Here is a 20,562-nt window from a genome sequence, read left to right on the forward strand (position 1 = left end):
TGGAAGTCCTTCAGGTTGGCGTCAAAACGTAAGGAGATGCAATTCTATTGCTCCTTGCTATTTTCAAAGGCATCGTCGGCACTGGAGCGACCTCGAAACTCTGCGATTTTGAATCGTGAATTCCCCCACAATGGAGTCCGTCGAATGTAGAGAACTAGCTCATGGGCTTTGATTGGGTGTGCCTCTAAAACATCAATATGCTTTATGGATGAAGTATCCACGATGACCGCATCCCATGGGTCGTCTTTAGGGCGATACCCATCCCCTCTTTCAGCCTTGCTGTAGACTGAAATCTTGAGCTTTCCTTCCCTCGCGAGACGGCGCCAGGAGCTCTCAAAATTGGTTCGAAAGTATGGCGGAAGCGCAACAATTGCGTATAATAATTGGTCTTTCTCTGGATCCAAATCATCGTTGGCCGGGACAAAGTAGACTGGCAATTTCGTTCTCTCCATCTTTTCGGCATCTTCTTGCACCCACATAATATCTTGGATCTGAGATTGCGATAACACGGTGAGCAACTCGTTAATGTTATCAAAGGATGTGCGCGGGAAGAACTGCTGGCCTTTATTCTCCTCCAGCATTTCGTAGTATTCGCTCTCTGACTTCCAGTTATGAGATGTGCCGTATGGATAACGGAAAGGCCGCGGAAGGACGTCAAAGTTCCAGTCTTCGCTGAGTCTAATATTCTCTGATGCGACGACAAAATGGTACCTTCTTTGCGCCAACAGTCCCGTGAGAGTGACATTATTTATAATAGGCATGTTATCGTGCAGCCACTTATCGGCAATATGGCCCCTGTTGGCATAAGGCATGCCATAGCCTTCAACGATAACTTGAGCGCCAGATTTCAGGATGACATCAACAAGATAAAGTTCTCGCTTTTCATCTGGAAAACGGCTCCGTATTAAATCATCCGCAGGCCATATATCACGCACGATATTATATCCAGGAAACTTGACCGTGATGCTATACGTTTTAGTTGGCACTGCTATTCCTTCCGAATCGGACCCTATACATGATGTTAGTCTTGCCCAAACAAGAGGAAAAAATCATGAAGGAATGCTTACAGCGATAGCATATGCCAAATCCATTTTCCTCATTATCTTCACCAAAAGGAAAATGGATGTCAAAACCTAACCAAGCTGTCTTATCAGGTATATTTTTAGCAATCAAATGACTGCCAATATCTGATATTCCGAGGCCCTTTCCTGCAAAAATAGAGCCGTTGAAGCCGCCAATCAGTATTGCGCAGTCTTCTGTGACGAGCCGCTCCATTATTGCCAAGGAGTGCCCAAGCCGCTTGTGAAATCTAGAGGGAATATTCCAAATACGAAGGTATTCTAGGACATCAGATAGAGTGCCGCAGCTTAGCTGTGCAGAATGTAGAACTCTGAAGAGTAGATAGTAGACGGTCGTCGAGTCGAAAAGAAAAAAAGCGCGAGCGACGAGAAAGATCGCCACTAATTGCAGCAACTTGCTGCACATGTGCCTTTGCCTCCCCCGTTTATTGTGATGTAATTTTTTCTGCCTAGTAAATTGTGGAGACATGGGCAAGATATCCTTGAGTGAATCAGAACTGATCCTTGGGTGAATCAGAACTGAACGAAACGTGAGCTATGTATGCGACTCTTAGACGCGAAGGTGAGAAACCAAGAAACTTGACGCTTAAGACAAGAGCCAACGGCGCACATCTCACGCCGCATATTGCGACAGTTAGGCAAGAGCCGCTATCGATTCATCTTTTAGCTCTCTCTATTGTCCCACAGTCAGACTTGATACCCATCCGTGATAGTTGTTGAAGCTCTTTACTCAATCTTCAAGCCCACAAATGCCGGCATTGCGAACCGGCTTCGCCGTCTTCCGGCATTTGGCTGACGCTTGCATCCTGCTCTCATTTACTTTCGATACAAGTGATACCGGAATATGAAACGACTTGAACGGCCTGGGGTTGCGCAAAATGAAGGTGTGGCAGCTAGACTCCTTTTACAAACCACGCTGATTATAGATAAGTGCCCAAAGAAAAGGATTCTCGTCAATATTAAAACGAAACGGATCCCAACGTGGCTAGCAATAAGTTCAAGATTAGATCATGCCACATGTGCACGCTCAGTCGTGTTTGCCTCTACTATCGGCCGTTCAATTCTTGCCGCTGTCTTCTTTCAGCGAAACAATGCGGTTAAGAGCTACATGATCATCAGTGGTATCAGGGTCGACGGTCTGAGCATAGCAAGCGTTGTTAGAAACTCTGAATAAAATGTACGATACCTCCAAAGGCACGCATATTTTCACGATGAATGAAGATTGTACACCTACAAAATAACCAGTGCGCATAGCCTGGAACCTGACGCTTTGCGGAGCACTGCCCTCATTGTTGGCAGCAACCTTGGGCCAGGGAGCAGTCTTGCGCACTTCATCGAACCCGCTCGAAATCAAAGCATCATGATAGATCGTCTCGCTGTCGGGACGTATATCGTTCCTAAACCCGCCTTCGGCTTGCATCGGATCATCCGATTTGAAGAGGGGAGCGTACACACGCACTTCTACCGCTCTGGATCCCTCCGGCACCCAATGGATATACGCCTTGGGCTTTTTGCAGTCCTTGTCGAATACAGCTCGGATCTCTGTGATGACGCCTGTGGTTGGGTTCTTGGAAAAGCTCACAGCCTTGACAGGGTATGGCGATTGGATGAGCCCGACCGTCTTCCCAGGTGCTAGACGGAAGTAGTCCTTGCTGTCAGCCTCTCGGAAATCGGACCGCTCTATAAAGATGGTTTGCGTTAGAAGCTGGGTGTGGCCATTCAGCTCCGACGTGGGAGATGGAATGCGGCGCTCGGAGATTCCAGGATCAATTTCGTCCTCAATCACCAAAGCCACGGGGTCCAGGACAAGCATCAGACGAGGCACCGTTGTTTCCAGATACTTTCGAACAGATTGCTCAAAACGGTTCACTTGGATGAACGTTCTGGAAGTTGTGACTCCGAGTTCATTGATGAAGGATAAAATCGCACCAGGTGGAACGCCACGTCGGCGCAGGGCTACCAGAGTGTAGAGACGAGGATCATCCCAGCCTCGGACGATTTTGTCTTCGACAAGCGCCGAGAGCCCTCGCTTGCTCATGACGGTTCCATTTAAATTTAGTCGGCCTACATCGTGTCAATTTGAAACTCGAAAGCAATGCATAGCGGCATTGCATACCAAATTCCCTTTGCATGGGTTCATAAACCTTGAGGCTCTTGTTGAGCCATTCGTAGCTCTCCCGTGACAATACAAATTCAGATGTGCAGAGACTGTGAGTCACCCCCTCCAAGCTGTCGCATAGACAGTGTGCAAAGTCATATGTTGGGTAGATGTTCCATTGATTCCCGGTCCTGTGGTGCGGAGTTTGGTCCTTTGGGATACGGTATGCTGCGAGATCCCACATCTGTGGATTTGGATTCGAAATGTCTTGCTTCAGGCGTAGGAAGGCCGTTTGAGGCTTATATTTGCCGTCGCGCATCATGCGGAACTTGACCAGGTTTGTCGACACATCCTGTTCAGAGTGGTCACATCTGTACCTCGGCCCTTCTTTGCCTTCATGTCCACCCCGCTGCCGCTTGATCTCAGATTCGTTGCAGTGGCAAACGTAAGCCTTTCCTAACTCTATTAGTTGTTCTGCATAGTCGTAAAGTTTTTGAAAGTTGTCGCTCGAGTATGTGATGGCATGTGGAGTATACCCCAACCAACGTATTGTCTCTTTGATAGCATCAACAAACCCTTTCCCCTCAGCGTCTGGATTTGTATCGTCGAACCTTAGCGGAAAAGAATTAGTGGCAGTACTTGGCTACGCAGCTATGTAAATGTCTTGCCTAAGAATCTTGGGTTTTGGTTAGCTCTAGGCCCATTGCTGTCCACCTGAGGCTGCATGACTTGCCGTTTTACCGCCGTGATATCGGGCGAATCCAAAGTCAACTGCGATAGCTTTTGCGTGGCCGAGATGCAGAACCCCATTTGGTTCGGGCGGAAAGCGTGTGACAACGCGCTCGGCTGGGAGCTCGTTGTACACATCCGCGAGAAAGCCCCGCATGAACATGGCATCAGGATCAACTTGTATGCCATCCGTCTTCTCTTGCGGTGGGAGTTGTTGTTTTGGTGTATCATTTGGTTTCCCAGCTCGCGCGGCGGCAGTAGCGGCCTTCCTTGCCCGCTTTTGCTGTCGTTTCTTCAGTTCCCTTTTAGACACCATTTCGCCTGTTTCTTCATCAAGCTGAAGCTGAGCGAGAGCTTCAGTCGCGTGTTCTGGAGCCTGGCCTGCCATTTCGTCAGGGTCTGTTACGGGGAATGGGTAAATTTGGGACGGATTGGTCAGATGAGCTCATGAGAGAGTTTAAAAGGGGCTTGATATGAAGTTTGGAGCCGGTGGAATGGGAAAGGAGATGGAAGTAGTATGACTCCCACCAACAGTAGTGGTGAGTCACGTAACCACAGGACCTTTCATTCGCACAGGGCAACCAATGCCCCTTCCCCCTGCTTAAGGCCTGGGTTCAATTCCTGCGCTCAAGCTATGATCAAACACCATTCGTTTTGGCATGGTTATGGTAAAGAAGCGGAACCAGTCCCTACATCGCAAACTTGAATCGTGATGTTGCTGGACCGTGAATGGGCCAAGATATCTGATTGCAGTATTGCATGCGGCACCTGGAGTAGGAATCCATGTGCCAGACCGTCGGAACTTAGTATCCAAGTCAAAAGTATCATCAACTGAACTTCTGCAAAGTTGCGCCTTGGTTCAGGTACGACTGCAACTGCAACTGCGAGGTGCGAGGGCCAGGCACGGAGTACCCTATATGCATTTTATGTACTCTGCATTCGTTTTCATGCTGACAGTTACCTGTGGTGCGACCAGCGGATACCTTCGGCACCATCATCATCGGCTATCGGCCATCTACCCGTTTCGGCTTACTGTCTGGTGCCCCGCCGCGGGGCAGCTGCAAGCAAAAAAAGTCTGAGTTGCAGAGTTCAATGCATGCCACTTCGTGGTTGTGCCACGCCACCTGCGTCCGCCCTTTCTTTGCATCTCTTCCAGAATCCTTGGTGGATACCTGTCCTCTCCTCTTTCTCTTCAATCCTCTTCCTCCCCGTCACAATAATCCTTTTATTTCTTCTCCATAACTGCATCTATCATCTGTCGCCATGGCTAGCGGAGTGCCTCATGTTGGGCGCAAGCCTGCCACTGTCCTCTCCGCCACCGAGCTGATCGGCAACACTCCCCTCGTCCGACTCAACAAGGTGCCTCAGTCGCTCGGCGTAGAATGCGACGTTTACGCAAAGACGGAGCTGTTCAATGCCGGCGGCAGTGTCAAGGACAGGATTGCCTTGCGAATGGTGGAGGAGGCCGAGAAGAGTGGCAGGATAAAGCCGGGCGATACTTTGATTGAGCCCACCAGCGGCAACACGTATGTTCTTCTTCCCACAACATGCCATGAGTGAAAATAACACGTCGCCATAGCGGCATTGGTCTGGCCCTCGTTGGTGCCATCAAAGGCTACAAAACCATCATCACCATGCCCGAGAAAATGTCGGCCGAAAAAGTTTCTGTGCTTCGAGCCCTCGGCGCCACCATCATCCGTACTCCCACCCAGGCCGCCTGGGACGCTCCCGAATCGCACATTGGAGTCGCGCGCCGTCTTGAAAAGGAAATCCCCAACGCCCATATCCTCGACCAGTACGGTAATCCCGATAACCCGCTTGCCCACGAGCATGGTACCGCCGAGGAGATATGGGAACAGACGGGTGGCAAGATTACTGCTGTTGTTGCTGGTGCTGGCACTGGCGGCACCATTACCGGTATTGCCCGTGGCTTGAAGAAGCATAGCAAGGACATCAAGGTTATTGCTGCCGATCCTCAGGGCAGTGTTCTTGCTCTGCCGGAATCTCTGAACCAGGAGCATGTGAATGAGCCGTACAAAGTGGAGGGCATTGGATACGACTTCATCCCAGATGTTTTGGACCGTGAAATTGTTGACAAGTGGTACAAGACGGATGACGAGGAGTCGTTTGTCCTTGCGAGACGCTTGATTGCCGAAGAAGGTCTTCTCGTCGGCGGCTCTTCTGGATCGGCCATGGCTGCCATGCTCAAAGCCGTCAAGGACTACGGTTTCAAGAAGGGTGATGTTGTGGTTGTCGTGTTGCCCGATAGCATCCGCAGCTACTTGTCCAAGTTTGCCGACGACGACTGGCTCGCCGCCAACGGTCTCCTGTCCACCGGCAGCGCTGAAACCTCCCTCGCCAAGAACGCCACTGGCGGTGATGCTTCCGATCCCTACGCTGGTGCTACCATTGCCTCTCTCCGTCTGAAGCCGGTTACTTCTGTCGTCGATACTGCTCCGTGCTCCGAAGCCATTGAGACTATGCGTGACAAGGGCTTCGATCAGCTTCCGGTGCTGTCTGCCACCTCCAAGCTTGTCGGTATTGTCACCCTCGGCAACCTGCTGTCATACATCTCCCGTGGCCGGGCCACACCCCAGAACCCCGTCAAGGACGTCATGTTCAACTTTAGCCGTCTGGACGAAATTGTCACCGATCCCCGACAGAGCGCTTCCGTGGCCAAGACCACTGGCCCCAAGCGAAAGTTTGTCGAAATTACCCTGGATACGCCACTATCTACCCTTAGCAAGTTCTTTGAGTGGAACAGCGCCGCAGTCGTGACAGCACGCAGTGACGAGAAGGGATCATTGTCCAAGCCTATTGGTGTTGTTACAAAGGTTGATTTGTTGACTTGGATGGTCAACAAGAAATAAGATGCGGGCATGTTTTGCTTTTCCAAATTTTTACATGGTGGCATGATTGGGCGTTTTGTTTGCGACTGTAGCTATGAAATAAGGATTTCATTGGATGATCAACTGGGCATGGGTAGTAGACTCAACATCTACACAGATGATTTAGATTTTCTAAATGAATGCATTTAGTTACAAATACGCATGATGTGCCGTGCCCCGTGGCGATAGATGAACGAGGTAATGTTTGAAATTAATAGTAGTATAGTGAAGTATACCCTTGTCCACTTCAGTAGTTTGTCCAGGGAGAATTTATTTATACACGCTGCGCCATCCACCACCACCACTTGTCAACATCTGCCTCCTTGGTAGTAACACTCCCAGGGACAACCTCGACGTCAATATCAAACTCGCCCATCTGCTGAAACGAAAACTTTTCCGAGCCATACTCCCCCAGCCACGAATCCTGCTCCTCTGACCCAATCTCGTCGACGCCAACTCCCGAGTCCAAAAGTCCCTTGCTCTTCGAGGCCCGAATCCGCGTCAGCTCATTCTCCAGCTGGCTCTTGACCAGGTTGGCCGGCAGCGCGGTAAACAAGTCCATCTTGTTGGCGGCAATCAAAACCGGGACCGCGGCCTTGTTCTTCCCCTTACCGCCCGCCCTGCGCTGCAGATGTAGCAGCACGTCGTAGAGATATGCGGCGGTGGGGGCGAGCGTCTCCTGCTCGCCCAGGGCGGCGGCGTCGACCATGAACACCACGGCCTTTAACTTGTCGGCATCGGCTAGCTTGGCCATGGCTACGTTGCGGAGCTTGCCGTGGCCCGGGGTGTCGACGAGCAGGAACTTGGTGTACGTGCCCGACGAGTCGTCGTGGTTCCTGAAGGAGCCTTTGGTCTTGGCGTCGGTGGTGGCGTTTAGTTCGACGGATTGCGTGCGCTGCGTGGTGTGCGTGTCGGCGGGATTGGTGCCGCGCTCGAGGAGGGTGAGCAGGGACGTCTTGCCGGCGTTTTCGGGCCCGACGAGGAGTACGGTCGGGGCGATGGTGTATGTGGCGGAGGAGGCGAGGACGAAGTGTAGCAGGATCGGGCCGCCGATCATGATGAGGAACCCGAGGAGGATGACGGGGATGGACGGCGTGAGGAGCGCCTCGACGATTTGCGTGGCTGTCGGCATGGTGATGGTGATACTGAGGGCGATGTGGGAGGAGAGAGGGGGGAAGGGATCGAGCGGGAAGCTCGTGGTTATAGCTGCGGAGGAGAGATTGGCGTGGCGTATATGCGCAGCATGTATCGTGTGTTGAAGGTTTGGACCTTGTGCGAGGGTGGTTTGACGGCTTGGATCGCAGCTTTTATCGAACCATGTGGATGTGGTGTTGCGACCTTGGCAGAAAGTTTACGCCACAGGTAGAAGGGGACACCAGCCACAATAGAAAGGGCGGTAATTGCACCAGACTGTGGTTGAGCTGTCACTGGTCCCCTGACAAGCCACGCTGTACTCTGTAGCCACGGGGCTTCGTGTCATTGCCGCAGGCGGGTCTCAGATTTGGACGACGACGAAAGAGACTAGGCGCAGGATTTGTGTAGGTAATTGTCATTTGAGGGGAGATACATAAGATGATTGTGTGGATGAAGTGAAGTAAAAAATTATTGAGATGCGCCTGCTGGAATATTTGTCTTATGGTCCAAATGGTGAATTGTCTAGACATGATCAAATCGCTAATAGCAACGGGGTCCATTGACCCCTGCACGGCCGCCCTGCTCAGCCTCGTTCAGCTCTGAGCATTGGCTTCTGAGTGGCCAGCGGGTCCGTCGGTTCCCTCATCCCCGTCCGGGATAATTTCCATCTCGTCCAGATCACGCCGCCTCGGATACAAAGAAATCCTGCACCAGTGCTAAAGTTTGCTATCCCCTTTGCAATGCTTACCCTGTGTGCGGCCGTTGCGTTCTCATGATTTTGTTTTTACCCCAACCTTAATTTCCCAGCACGTACTCCGTAAGCAGCTGCCCTCGGCACAACCAGCCTCGAGAATTCTTGCTCTCGGGTTTTGTCAGCCACGACGCTTCGAGGCGCATCCCCCAACATCTCAACACCGATTCTCTCGTTTGGCTCCCCTTGCAACCGGGCCATCCGGGCGCTGCGCAGGCCTGCTGCTCCTGCCGTTACATGAGTAGTCCTGCTAGACCGAGCAGCAAATCCGCTGCGTCCGCGAGTGGTGCCAGTGCGCCCCCCATACAGTTTGCTACCAAGTCTTCGGTTGCATCTCCGAAGCTCAACAACGAAATGGAAATGGGCAGCCTCGCCGCCGATGGCCAGACGGGCGATGATGATGCTGCTGTCGCCGTCAGTCCCGAGAAGGACATCATGCAGCTGGCGCGGATAGGTGACATCGTTGCCATGGAGAAGCTATTTGAGTCGGGAGATTTCGATGCTACATACAGTGACGACGAGGGCATCACGCCCCTACATGTAAGCAGGCCGGCCAGCAACCACCCCATCCCTTCCAACGATGTCATTGTCAAACTGGAGAACGAAATCTGGAAGATGTAAAACTTGACGCTGACAATCCCAGTGGGCTGCCATAAACAACCAGTATGCCATGTGCAAGTTCCTTATCGAACACGGCGCCGAAATCAACCGCAAAGGCGGCGAGTCTGTTGCTACACCTCTCCAGTGGGCAGCCCAACGATGCCATTACTACACTGTTAATCTGCTTCTCCAGCACGGCGCCGACCCTCTCATCACCGATGCCCAAGGCTACAATACTCTGCACATCTCAACCTTCAACGGGAATACCCTGCTGATTGTGCTGCTCTTGCACCAGGGCATCCCCGTCGACGTCCTTGATACCTTTGGGCACACTTCGCTCATGTGGGCAGCGTACAAAGGCTTCCCCTCGTGTGTAGACGTCTTCCTGCGCTGGGGCGCCAGCGTTCACGCGGCCGACGAGCAGGGATTCACAGCTCTCCACTGGGCTTTGGTCAAGGGCAATCCGGGATGTATCCAGAAGCTTATTGAGTACGGCGCCGACCGGTTTGCAAAGACTGAGAGCGGCAAGACGCCTTCGGTGACGGCCACCGAGCTAAATACACAGCCTGCGTGGCATCGAGCCTTGAGGGAATGCGGCTACGACCGCGAGGGCAATCCAGTGACTCCTCCGTGGCCTGGTGCCAATTATTTCCTAAAGGATAAGAGGGCCTTCACATCCAAGTTTCTCTTCTTCTGGCCGTGGGTCATGATTTGGGGTGTGCTCATTGTTCTGTCCTATGCGCCGGTATTCTTGGGTCTTCCGTTGGCGGCCGGGGTTGTGTATTGCGCGCATTGGTGCGCGACGCAGGTTTTGGAGTATGCTCCATCTGACATGCGACACTTTCACAAAACGGTGAGTTTCGGACCCGTGCTGGATTTTTCCCTGTCTGTCATCTGACGTCTCTCTAGCCCTGGATGGCTGGCATTTTCGCGGGCTCCCTCTTCCTCGTTGGAGTGAACTGGCTCAGCACTGTAGTGTGGACCACGATTCGCGGCGAGAGCTCACACATGATTCTGAATCTTGTATTTGGCGTTCTTTTCGGGTTGACCACATTCTTCTACGCAGCGAGCATGCGATATGATCCTGGATTCGTGCCAAAGTTGAATGGCATCGCGGAGCAGCGGGCCGTCATTGACGAGCTTCTGGCTAGCTGGAGGTTTGACGAGGCCAATTTCTGTGTTACTTGCATGATTCGTACACCGCTCCGAAGCAAGCATTGCAGACGCTGCCAGCGTTGTGTAGCAAAGCATGACCAGTACGTGCAGCAAATGATGTTTTGATGAAGGTTTCCACTGACGACGTGAATGTAGTCACTGTCCCTGGGTGTACAATTGCGTTGGCATCAACAACCATAGACACTTTTTCTTGTACCTTGTTAATCTGACCTTTGGTATTCTTGCCTATGACTGGCTAGTGTATTATTGTGAGTTCAACTTTTAGTCGGAGTCCAGGACAATATTGCTAACTTGATCTAGATTTTGGTGTCGTTGCTACAGACGCTCCCGCGTCTTGCAATGTCCTCGGTCCCGGCCTCTGCCAGCTCATCAACTCGGACGCCTACACTCTACTCCTGTCTGTCTGGGTTAGCCTGCAGCTGATATGGGTGACCATGCTGGTGTTCACCCAGCTCGTTCAAGTTTCCCGGGCCATGACGACGTTTGAAAACATGACGGGCATTCACACTCGCGAGGCGACTACGGCGCTTACCTCGACCGGGACACCTCTGGATCCATCTCTCGCAGCGGCCGCGACATCCACCACGTCCGCCAGCGGCCACGGAGGTAGACACAAGGGGGGCATGCTCAAACAATGGAGCCGCATTCTCGGTGTTGACCCCTTTATCGAGACGATTACCGGCCGTGGCGCTGCCACTGGTAACAGTAGACGAAAGAAGAAGAACCCCTACAGCCGGGGTTGTGTGTCCAATTGTAAGGACTTTTGGTGCGATCCGGCTCCCGTCTTTGGCCAGAGAGAGAACGGAACGGCTGTCCTCGGGGGTGGCAAAGTGGACTACACGGCCATGTACGAGAGCCCTACACTGATGAGCCTCACGGGCATGAGAACACGCGGGGGGTACGAATCCGTCGAGACGGAGGAGGTATAGACGTCGGATCTGGGGACAAGTCTTGATGCATACACCTTTTTCGGCGCACGGTAGATGTCTTATTTTGTGTTTGCATTTGGGGCGGTTGTTGAGCAGGTGGCCCTTGGAAGAGGCCAGGCGTGTCACGCTGGGTGTGCGTTCTTGGATGCTTCACACGAGCGTGCGAGCTATGATTTATGACCAGGGACCTCGGCGAGGTTGTAATAGAGTATTGTCAAGTGTATGATGAGTTGTCAGCACGTTGTGGCGGCGTGTGAAATGCCGCGTCCACCTCGCAATCTTGCACCGTGTGCTTCTCAGCAACGGGAGTGCGTGATTTTTCGTCAATGCTTGATATGTGCAAATAAATCTAAAGAGTATATACTAGGCACACCGTGCAACGACGTACGCGCACACCCCGTCGGCATGTCCTCTCCACCCCGGGGCCACCTCACAAAGTCCACATGCATGTCGTCACTTGAGGTTGGCAAACCCCATGGTCCCGTCGGCGACGTTGTGGTCGACGTAGCGCCCCTGGAAAAACGCCTGGCCGACGAGCCAATTGTCCCCAAAGGCGTCGGACCCGTGCACCGCGGCGGTGCAGTTGTCGCCGTCGCTGGCAAACGCCAGCGCCGAGGGCAGAATGTCAAAGTTGGCGCCGGCAAAGGAGAAGCCAATGGTCGGCGGGGCGCTGCAGTTGTAGTAGCCCGCGAGGCCGGTGCTCGTGGACACGGCCTGGATGCCGGCGCGCGCGAAGACGTCGGCGACGCGGTGCGTGGGGCCGAAGATGACGGTCGTGCCGGAGTCGGTGATGATGCTGGCGCCGTGCTGGACCGGCGTCCCGTCGACCGTCACGTCGCCTTGTACCGCCCACTCGCCCTGTGCTAGGGGGACCGTGGTTAGCGGCTCTGTGAAGGTGTCGGTTGCTAGTGTGCCGTAGTACAGTTCGCCTGTCTTGTTGGGACGCAGGGCGAGGCCGAAGCGGCACGTTGACAGGGCGCCCTGGTCGCAGAGGCTGTTGATGAAGGGGGAGCCGCGGAGCGCGCTGCCCTGCTGGCTGGCGTAGCCGATGAGGCCGTCGCGCGGGAAGGTCGGCGGTGAGGTTGGGTCTTGGATGTCGCCTAGGGTTTGGTTGGCCACGGTGAGGTTGGCTGAGAGCTGGGTGATGACGTCTTGGTAGACGTTGCCGGATGCCTGGCGTTTTGTGTATTTAGCGTCCTGTTGTGTCGGGGGTTGCGGGGCGGTTTTTTCACTTACGGTCAGAGTGCCCGATCCGTCTGGGTTGGTGGTGGCGTAGGAGATTCTGAAGCGGCGGTTGGCGTTGACGGACCCCGGCGAGGGCTTGTAGACGCCTGGGTTGAGGATGGCGTCCGACGAGCCGGTGTCGATGAGGATTTCGAGGTCTGGACTCGCTCCGACGGTGAAGTGGGAGAACCAGAAGCCCTGGTTTTTGGACCTGTTAGTCTTTTGTATATTTTGCTCGTGGGGGTTGGGGCAGACGTGCCTGGTCGTTGAACACGGGGGTGTCGTTGCCCGCTGCGGCAAGGCCCTTGATTGAGGCTATACGCTGGGCTGTTTCCCTGTCGACGACCTTGTAGAAGAGGGCGTGGGAGGAATCGGCCTGCGCGAGATGCGCAGCCGCGAGGAGGAGCAGTGTTTTGAGAGACATGGCTGTGAGTGACTGGTTCAGGAAGCGCTCAACACACGGCGGATATGGCTTGGGGCGTTGCGAATCTGCATCTTTATACGGGACGAGTCCCGTCTTTGCCGTGATCCGTGCTGGAGTTACATCCGGAGTTTACCGTTGACCTTCTTGTTTGAGAGGATCTGCAACGGCACTAGCGATTCATCGACTTGGAGCGCCGGCCGGTGATGAGGTTCCAACGACGGCAGAGCAGGGAGGGCTGTTCAACAGACGCAAATGGTGCCAGATATATACGGGTTCCAATGCTCTTTTCTTGTTTGTGTAGACGCCGCGTGTTTTTTCGTCATCAGGCGCCGTGGTGATTATCATGGACTTTTGCCCGAGACAGAGCGCGCCGCAAATCGACATGATCTACAAATACGGCCCCGGCTATGCCGAATGGGGCAGGCCGGACTCAAGCTGCCGGTTTGGAATTGGTCCGTCAGGTTCTGTGGAATTCTTGTGTTTTTCACAATACCAGTACTTGCGCTTGTTATGGCTGTATTTGTTCCCTTTGCTACATTGATGATGCTGTGGGCAGGTGCCGGACAAAATGGACACTGCAGAACTCGACATCTTTCTACAAGACAATTTCGACGCCTTCCAACACCAGATGATGACCAATACACACCAGAGGTCCTTGTACCTACTGCTACGGCCTGGCCTTTGAACGGTTCCAGCGGTCGGGTAAGCTGGGCAATCTTGAAGAAGCTATTCATGCTGAGAAACAAGCTTCCGAGCAACGACGGCAAGAAGCGGACGTTTTGCGGCGGGGTATAATAATGCGATTGCAATCGGGGGTCGATATGAGTGAATGGCGAAGCTTGGCGATCTTGACGAAGCGTTTAGTTTGTTCCAACAAGCGATTGAGCTTATACCTGACGATCGTCCCGGCCCTGTAGCTTATCTACATACTTCGCCTGCCACGGGATATCCAACGATGCCAACCCTTCTGAAGTTTAGACATCTACCAAGGAACCAAAACAGGACATCATTAGTGTGATGAAGATATCCCAGACTTACCTGTCTCACAGTGAGATTGCACCCCTCTCTGCATGCTCAACTGCGGAGAATCAAGCTCTAGGGTTGGTGGATGAGGACTACACTTGGTCAGCGGCCTCCAAATAGCAAAACGGTAGCACGAATGTTACCAGACACTTATAAAAGTGGAACTTTCTGGTGTGCATGCAGGTTACTACATCGTTCTACTCTGAGCTAGCAAGAGGAGATGGTGTCACCAATGCTGATGTGCCTGTGATGATGGCGCTGTAGAGCGTCGTGGTGAAGGTTTGTGAAGCAAAGAGTACAGCAAGAGACCTCTATTATGGACACAGTATGTGCCTATAGAGCGTGAAAAGACCAGTCGCAATTTCCATATACACAGGAGAGCAACTAGAAGCTCTCAGGGAGTAGGCTATTTCGGGATGCGGCCGATTCCAAGGGGCCGTGTAGAAGCATGATTGGGGTCTTCAGCCGCTGAATGCACAAGATCTGGTAGTCGTTGCTCTTCAAGAGTTGCGTTTCTGTGAGCTCTCTTATATAGTATAGTAGATACATCGCTGACTTTTGCTCTCGCGATGAATGCAGTGGCCGCTGACACCATTCTCATTGTCAAGGCATCATCGTCCGCGAGGATCGTGTGGACAGGACCAAGGTTGCGTTCGTGAGTAGCATTCAACGAGTCTGAATGCGAACCGTAAGAGGCGGTACTATACGATATGCAACCAAAAGGAGAGGAATCTCACCATTCAATCCGGGTAAGGGCCTTGCAAGTCCGGCAACCGACGAAGACAACATCCGCCGCTGCTACTTCCCTTGGGCTGTCATTAGTATTTTCAACACCACTCACGCGTCGGAAGATAAATTTTCTTCTCAATAGACTAGATTCGACGATGAAAAAAGATACAATCCTAGATCCCAACTTTGTATATAATATGAGCCGGCTTATCAGAAGCTCGTTGAAAAGGCAGAGCTGGTCTGGACTAAACCGAGACTCCGAAGGGGAGAACTGGATGTGCAGGAAAAGATGCAGCCACAACCAAGGAACATGAAAAATCCGTCAAGACAGTGAGCGGAGGGCGGAAAATGGTTCAACATCGGAAGACGGTGAAGAAGCTAAGGGGAGCGTGGAAGTTGCAGAACAGACGGCCAATAATAGCCCGGGCGCTGAGCTTTTTGAGATAGCTTAGCTATTGGAGCATATACTCTACGGCTTTCTGCAAGGATAGGATCAGCTGATAGTATATATGTAAAGGATAGAAGACAGAAAGGTGTGACGATAGGGCTAGACTGCCCTCACGCACCACTTTGGTATGGTGGTACGGCATCTACAAAAGCAAAAACAAGTGTGGCGTGCAGTCATTCTGCCAAAACAACTACCGCATTGGCTACACGGCAGAAAGTTGAGCTGTAATACCGTGAGATGTCGCTTTTTACGCATGGAGATGCATGGCGTGGAATATGACAGCTGAACTTGACTGAGACACCATCGGGTCTGGTGCGCTTCGGCTTACATCCCAAGAGCACCATTCCCTTTACTTCTCTACATAAGCACACCATATCCGCCATGTTTGACCATCCCATAACTGTCATCTTGCACTTTCCATTCTAAACTCTTCAGAATGTTTGGCAAAGCAGCACTTATTGTGGCAATTGCAGGCGTGCTCACGCTGACAACAGCGTACGTCTAATCTGCTCCCCTCAGCATCCATCACACTGATTCGTCACAGTCTTGAGCCACAACAACCACTGAATGCCATAGACCGCGAGGCAAATGCAGTCCATGGGAACAGCGACGCTGCGGATAACTCGCCAGCACCAGCACTCGAAGCCGAGAGGGTCGAGTTCCTCGGGTACGTCAACGCCAGCCAAGTCTTGACCGCGGACTGCCCCCAATGGCCGACGCATAACCAAGCCGTCAAGGTGGGCGAGGTCTGGTGGCAAGACAATGGATGGTACGCGCAAACGTTGAAGATGTGGAATCACAGGCATGCCTTTGAATGGGGGTATTGCGTCGAAACCCGATTCGGCTGGGACTCGGACTCGGGACAGACTTTTTACGCGCAAAAGGTCAGCGATTCCGCGCAATTCTCGGAGTGGGCTCTCAAAGCATACAAGATCTGGAGCGCCGCCTTGACCGAAGGCGTCGTCGGTTGGAATGCCGACAAGGCGAGGTGGTTTCCCTGCACAAACGTACCGGGCTGCGGCGGCGGCGCCCGGTTCGCCATGGACAAGAACCTGTGCTTCCTGGCGAGGCTCAAGTCCGGGCGTGTCATCACGGCGTGCGAGACGTTCACCAACCAGGGGTACAGGCTTTGCGGCGAGTACAGCAGGAAGCACCATGGGCGTAACAGGTGTGGTACAGGGCGCAATTCGCATTATTGGTTTGGCACGGAAACGGGATGTTGGGAGAACTAGGGCCAAGAAGAGATGATCCGTGAAACAGGATGATATTGGGCTGACGATGGTGGGATGGAAGGGTATCGGAGTGACTGAATGTGTAGGTTCAAAGACGGCAAGACTCGAATATGCCGGGCTACAGAGTTCCTTATGGACCCCTATTTATGTTGGGATAGAGATGAGGAGATGAATACATTTCCTGCACGAAAGTAAGAGCTGGGGGCATATGGCGTTCCCCAGGTATGGCTACACATTCACCATTCTCGCCCATTACGTGACCCAACCAGTATAAACAACCCGATCTGACTATTGCAATTGTCCAAGTAGGCTGAGATAAAATAGAGTATATATACTACAGTATATGTAGAGTCTAAGCGGACTTATAAGTGGACCTCGATTTACTCCAAGGTTGTCGTTGGTAAACTAGAGTTGAATAAGGGTTAGGGTTGTCCAAATTGGGCTATAGGAATAAGCTGGGCTGTGAGCAGTCTCCGACAGATATCTCCATGTCAGCTTTCTAGAAGGCACCCTTGTCTCGCCCAGTAAGCCAGGACCTCTCAAAGACTGATGGAACCAGTGAGGCGGACGTACGTACCACGAGGCCAGAAGCTGCCAGGCAACAATACCACACCAACCCAGGTGCGATTCAAAATCACGCCCAATATAACCCATGGAACAATCGCAAGCTCGTCTTTGTCGCGGGTGTTTGGTACTCCTGTCATCATGTCTGCCCCGACGGATTCGATTTCGCGAAGCATTGGGGCTGTGAAGCAGTAAGATGCCAGCCTTGCAGCCTACAGGCAACCAATACGCGTTGTCGTCCCAACAGATAATCCGACCATGTCTCACCACGCGGCATGGTGAAATCTAATTATCCAACTCATTTCAGACCCTTGACTACACTCTGTAAACGCTCTAGGGACATCAGGTGCGCCCGAATAGACACAAGAGAAGCCCATTCCGCCGCCTTGACTGGAGATATCTTGTTGCAAACGACACCTGCGTAGCATCTGCCCGAGACTCTGGCACCCGTGACTGATTCCCTTCAACCACATGCGACCAGGTGAGCCTTGCCATCAGCTGAGCCCCCACCGCTTTGCATCATGCCGGAACATACAATTGCTACAAGAATCCGCCGTCATGTACAGGTCCAACTTCCATCCTCGACCCGTATCCGCATGCGCATACGCGTCCTCACCGCCGACCTCATGTCGCGATCAACGCAGTGGAAGGCCATGACGGTCATGACCGTCGACGGCTTCGGCTTTGCTTTGGCCAAGTCTGCGCAGACGTTTCTCATCGAACAGGCTCTATGTCGAAGCTTCTATGCCATCAGTGACCCCGCCGTCATCCGCCCGGACGGCAGTGTGCCCGAGGACATGTGCAAGACGGACGATCTGCAGTCCCAGGTCGCCTTCTTGTCCAGCACGCTCAACTTTACGCTCTTGATTGCCAGTACGACATCTATCTACCTGTTGTTATTGTTGTTTCTTGCCAAATATGCCTGATCCCGCGAGCTAACTAGCATCTCCCTAGGCTTCCTGGCCACACCGGTGTTTGCCCGCCTGGCGTTGACCGTCGGAAAGAGGACTGTGCTTCTCATCAACGCCGCGAGCTACATGTTGCGCATGATATTATTCACAGCCGTGGGTGAGTGAATGAATTCACACCCTTGCGTTCCAGCTCGAGTGCTGGTCTATACGCCCCGGCGGACTGACACATCCCGAACCCAAGTGTACTTTTATACCTTCACCGACGTCCGCTGGGTGCTTCTGCTGTGGGTTCTGGAGCTGGTGGGAGGCGGGATGCCAGTTCGAGAGGTCTTGCTGTGGATGTACATGGCCGAGAGCGTCCCGGAAGACGGACTGTAAGCACGACTTCTTCTTTCTTCTCCTCACCGCATGCCCGCCGGCCACTGATATAAACTGACGCGTCTTGGGCCGCTAGAACGGGTGCTTTTAATGTATTGAGCGCCATTCTCATCGGGATGATGTCCGTCGGGACCTTTATCGGCGCTCTACTTCTCAGGCAGCACGTCTGGCTGCTGTGCTCGATAGTCATCTGCATTTGCGCCCTGGTCATGCTACTAATCTGCCTGCTGCCAAACCATCACAAATCTCTCTACCCCGAAGAAGAAAACATCTCGGATGCCGAGGATAGTCCCCGTTCGTCCGCCTCACAAGCTTCATCACCAGCCACTTCGCTTCTTAACGGAGAGCAAGACGGGCGCGGCGCCTCGCAAGGCCCTCCACCCTTGTGGCAGACCGTCCTTCGTGCTGCCACGGTCGATCTGCTGCTCTCCATACAGTTCGTCGTGCAGGCGCTCCGAAATCCTCTCACCCTGAGAGTCATGAGCATATTTTTCACGTACACCTTGGCCGGGACTGTTTCCGGCACCTCCCAGCAATGGGCGTCGAGCACTTTCCACACGAGCCTGGCCGACGTGGACAAGGTCACCTCCATGGAACAGGTCGTCTCTGCCATTGTCCTATTTTCTCTACCCACCGTTTCGCAGCGACTGCTGCGACCGCGCTTGCGCAGCAAACAGAACACAGACCTTTGGGTCATCACGGCCAGCTTGGTATTTTGCGCGTTTGGCGCCCTCGTCATGTCCCTGGCACCGTCTATTGGCATTTATGCTGTGGGCGTGGCCGTCTCCGCCCTCGGCGTCGGTCTGGCCGATTCATTGCGATCGTTTGCCACCAGTGCCTTGTCCGACACCGAGACGCTGGAAAGCCTCTACATGAGCATTCGTACCATGCAGTCGCTGGCAGCTATCGTCGGCACGCCGCTGTGGGGAGGCATTTTCCTTCTCATCTTGAAGAGCGACGGAGGATTGCCGCCTGGCCTTCTCTTCTTCGCTACTGGTATCGTCTTCCTTGTCTCTTTGTATTCAACGATGCCGTTGCGCGGGTACAGATAGAAGGGATAATATGGGATTGTATCTATGAGTCGAGATGGACTGGTGGGGGACTCTTTATGGCAAGGATAGAGTGTGGTTAGAATTAGATTGCTCTCTTCGGATGAAGGCATCCGGCCACCGCCCCGGGTGTCCTGACTCCTGAGTAGACCTGAATAGCTGTGACGCGTGTGACAATCCACGCTACGGCTGTGATACGTGGCATTACAGATGATGATGGCGACAACGAATACACGATGTTATTTCAACTCTGCACTAGTTATGCAAGATCTGAGATGGCAAAGAATCCATATTGAACCGCGTGAGACATCAATGAACCCTCCCAGTCATCAACAGGTTAATGTCAAGAAGCATCAGCTACTCGCTTCATGCCGCCGTGGTAGAGTGTGATAATGGCGTGGCGTCTGAGTGAACCTTGTGGACAGAAGCTAGTACTAGCGATTCCATAGAAGGATTGTGAGACTGTCTGTAATCCGCCAACTCCCGATCAACTGGGAAAGGCATGTGGCCCCTCAGAAAGTGCGTCTGCTGCTGGTCAGGCCTGAGACAATGCGCCGTCTGAAACCGCCATGCCATGGCCACGGCACCATTTGGTTGACGCCATGTGTAGAATGTCTGCCTGCGCGTCGGCAACTGGGGGGGCTAGCGATTGAGTTGCGCTCGTCCACTTAGTCGCTTAAGGCTTATCGAGTCAAGTTGAAGAATTATGAAGGCCCCTGGACGTTGGGCTGATGAATTATTGACCGTTGGACCCCGCATGCTGTCCCGCTTTAAACCGTTGCGACCTTGACTTTATTATTTCCACCACGTGGGTGTGCATGTAGCAATTGCATCATGACTTCAATGTTTGGCTACCTCTCAGGGTGTGTCCATGTATACAACGATATGGAGAAACGGACACTGAGATGACGACGGGGGTCAAGCTCACCGAGGTTGCAAAGACGCAACGCTCGCTCACACTCGCGCGGCATCGAACGTGACGACTCTGCATGTACTTTTGTCCTGCATCGGCGGTAATTCTACATGCTTCGGAACCTGCATTCGAAGGCGTACGTTTGTTCTTTGGTATCACATCCAGTGGCTTGCGCAAAACTGCTGCGGTCGGAGATTCCTCCGGCAATGATCTGCCTGCTGGTTGCGCCCTTTCACCTCACGTGTATGACTTATTTATCATGATATCCTGGTTAGGCCATGAG

At 52.9% G+C, this 20,562-nt stretch overlaps 8 protein-coding genes across 8 annotated transcripts; 4 read left to right on the forward strand and 4 right to left on the reverse strand.

The window, feature by feature from the left end:
• Positions 1–44: 44 nt before the first annotated feature.
• On the reverse strand, positions 45–1,275 carry MAA_10791 (uncharacterized protein; the record flags this gene model as incomplete). Its single annotated transcript, XM_011412710.1, has 2 exons — positions 45–1,009; positions 1,068–1,275. 2 exons carry the CDS (start codon positions 1,273–1,275, stop codon positions 45–47), a joined length of 1,173 nt encoding a protein of 390 aa, XP_011411012.1.
• Positions 1,276–2,136: 861 nt separating this feature from the next.
• Positions 2,137–4,294, reverse strand: MAA_09698 (glutaminyl-tRNA synthetase; the record flags this gene model as incomplete). Its single annotated transcript, XM_007827696.1, has 4 exons — positions 2,137–2,217; positions 2,314–3,143; positions 3,196–3,768; positions 3,919–4,294. The coding sequence occupies 4 exons, from the start codon at positions 4,292–4,294 to the stop codon at positions 2,137–2,139; spliced, it is 1,860 nt and encodes a 619-aa protein (XP_007825887.1).
• Positions 4,295–5,169: 875 nt separating this feature from the next.
• MAA_09697 (cystathionine beta-synthase) lies at positions 5,170–6,776 on the forward strand (the record flags this gene model as incomplete). The annotated part of the gene is made up of 2 exons (XM_007827695.1): positions 5,170–5,432; positions 5,486–6,776. 2 exons carry the CDS (start codon positions 5,170–5,172, stop codon positions 6,774–6,776), a joined length of 1,554 nt encoding a protein of 517 aa, XP_007825886.1.
• Positions 6,777–7,068: 292 nt separating this feature from the next.
• On the reverse strand, positions 7,069–7,926 carry MAA_09696 (Signal recognition particle receptor, beta subunit; the record flags this gene model as incomplete). The annotated part of the gene is made up of 1 exon (XM_007827694.1): positions 7,069–7,926. The coding sequence occupies one exon, from the start codon at positions 7,924–7,926 to the stop codon at positions 7,069–7,071; it is 858 nt and encodes a 285-aa protein (XP_007825885.1).
• Positions 7,927–8,916: 990 nt separating this feature from the next.
• On the forward strand, positions 8,917–11,384 carry MAA_09695 (palmitoyltransferase AKR1; the record flags this gene model as incomplete). The annotated part of the gene is made up of 5 exons (XM_007827693.1): positions 8,917–9,219; positions 9,323–10,132; positions 10,189–10,535; positions 10,591–10,703; positions 10,756–11,384. The coding sequence occupies 5 exons, from the start codon at positions 8,917–8,919 to the stop codon at positions 11,382–11,384; spliced, it is 2,202 nt and encodes a 733-aa protein (XP_007825884.1).
• Positions 11,385–11,837: 453 nt separating this feature from the next.
• MAA_09694 (aspartyl protease) lies at positions 11,838–13,032 on the reverse strand (the record flags this gene model as incomplete). The annotated part of the gene is made up of 3 exons (XM_007827692.2): positions 11,838–12,557; positions 12,621–12,819; positions 12,881–13,032. The coding sequence occupies 3 exons, from the start codon at positions 13,030–13,032 to the stop codon at positions 11,838–11,840; spliced, it is 1,071 nt and encodes a 356-aa protein (XP_007825883.2).
• Positions 13,033–15,668: 2,636 nt separating this feature from the next.
• On the forward strand, positions 15,669–16,464 carry MAA_10792 (N-terminal binuclear Zn cluster-containing/DNA binding domain-containing protein; the record flags this gene model as incomplete). The annotated part of the gene is made up of 2 exons (XM_011412711.1): positions 15,669–15,727; positions 15,777–16,464. 2 exons carry the CDS (start codon positions 15,669–15,671, stop codon positions 16,462–16,464), a joined length of 747 nt encoding a protein of 248 aa, XP_011411013.1.
• A 1,085-nt stretch (positions 16,465–17,549) lies between these two features.
• Positions 17,550–19,369, forward strand: MAA_09693 (Major facilitator superfamily domain, general substrate transporter; the record flags this gene model as incomplete). The annotated part of the gene is made up of 4 exons (XM_007827691.1): positions 17,550–17,901; positions 17,983–18,096; positions 18,181–18,313; positions 18,394–19,369. The coding sequence occupies 4 exons, from the start codon at positions 17,550–17,552 to the stop codon at positions 19,367–19,369; spliced, it is 1,575 nt and encodes a 524-aa protein (XP_007825882.1).
• Positions 19,370–20,562: the final 1,193 nt, after the last annotated feature.

This window comes from Metarhizium robertsii (assembly GCF_000187425.2).
Source record: "Metarhizium robertsii ARSEF 23 chromosome Unknown MAA_Scf_2, whole genome shotgun sequence".
NCBI lineage: Eukaryota > Fungi > Ascomycota > Sordariomycetes > Hypocreales > Clavicipitaceae > Metarhizium > Metarhizium robertsii.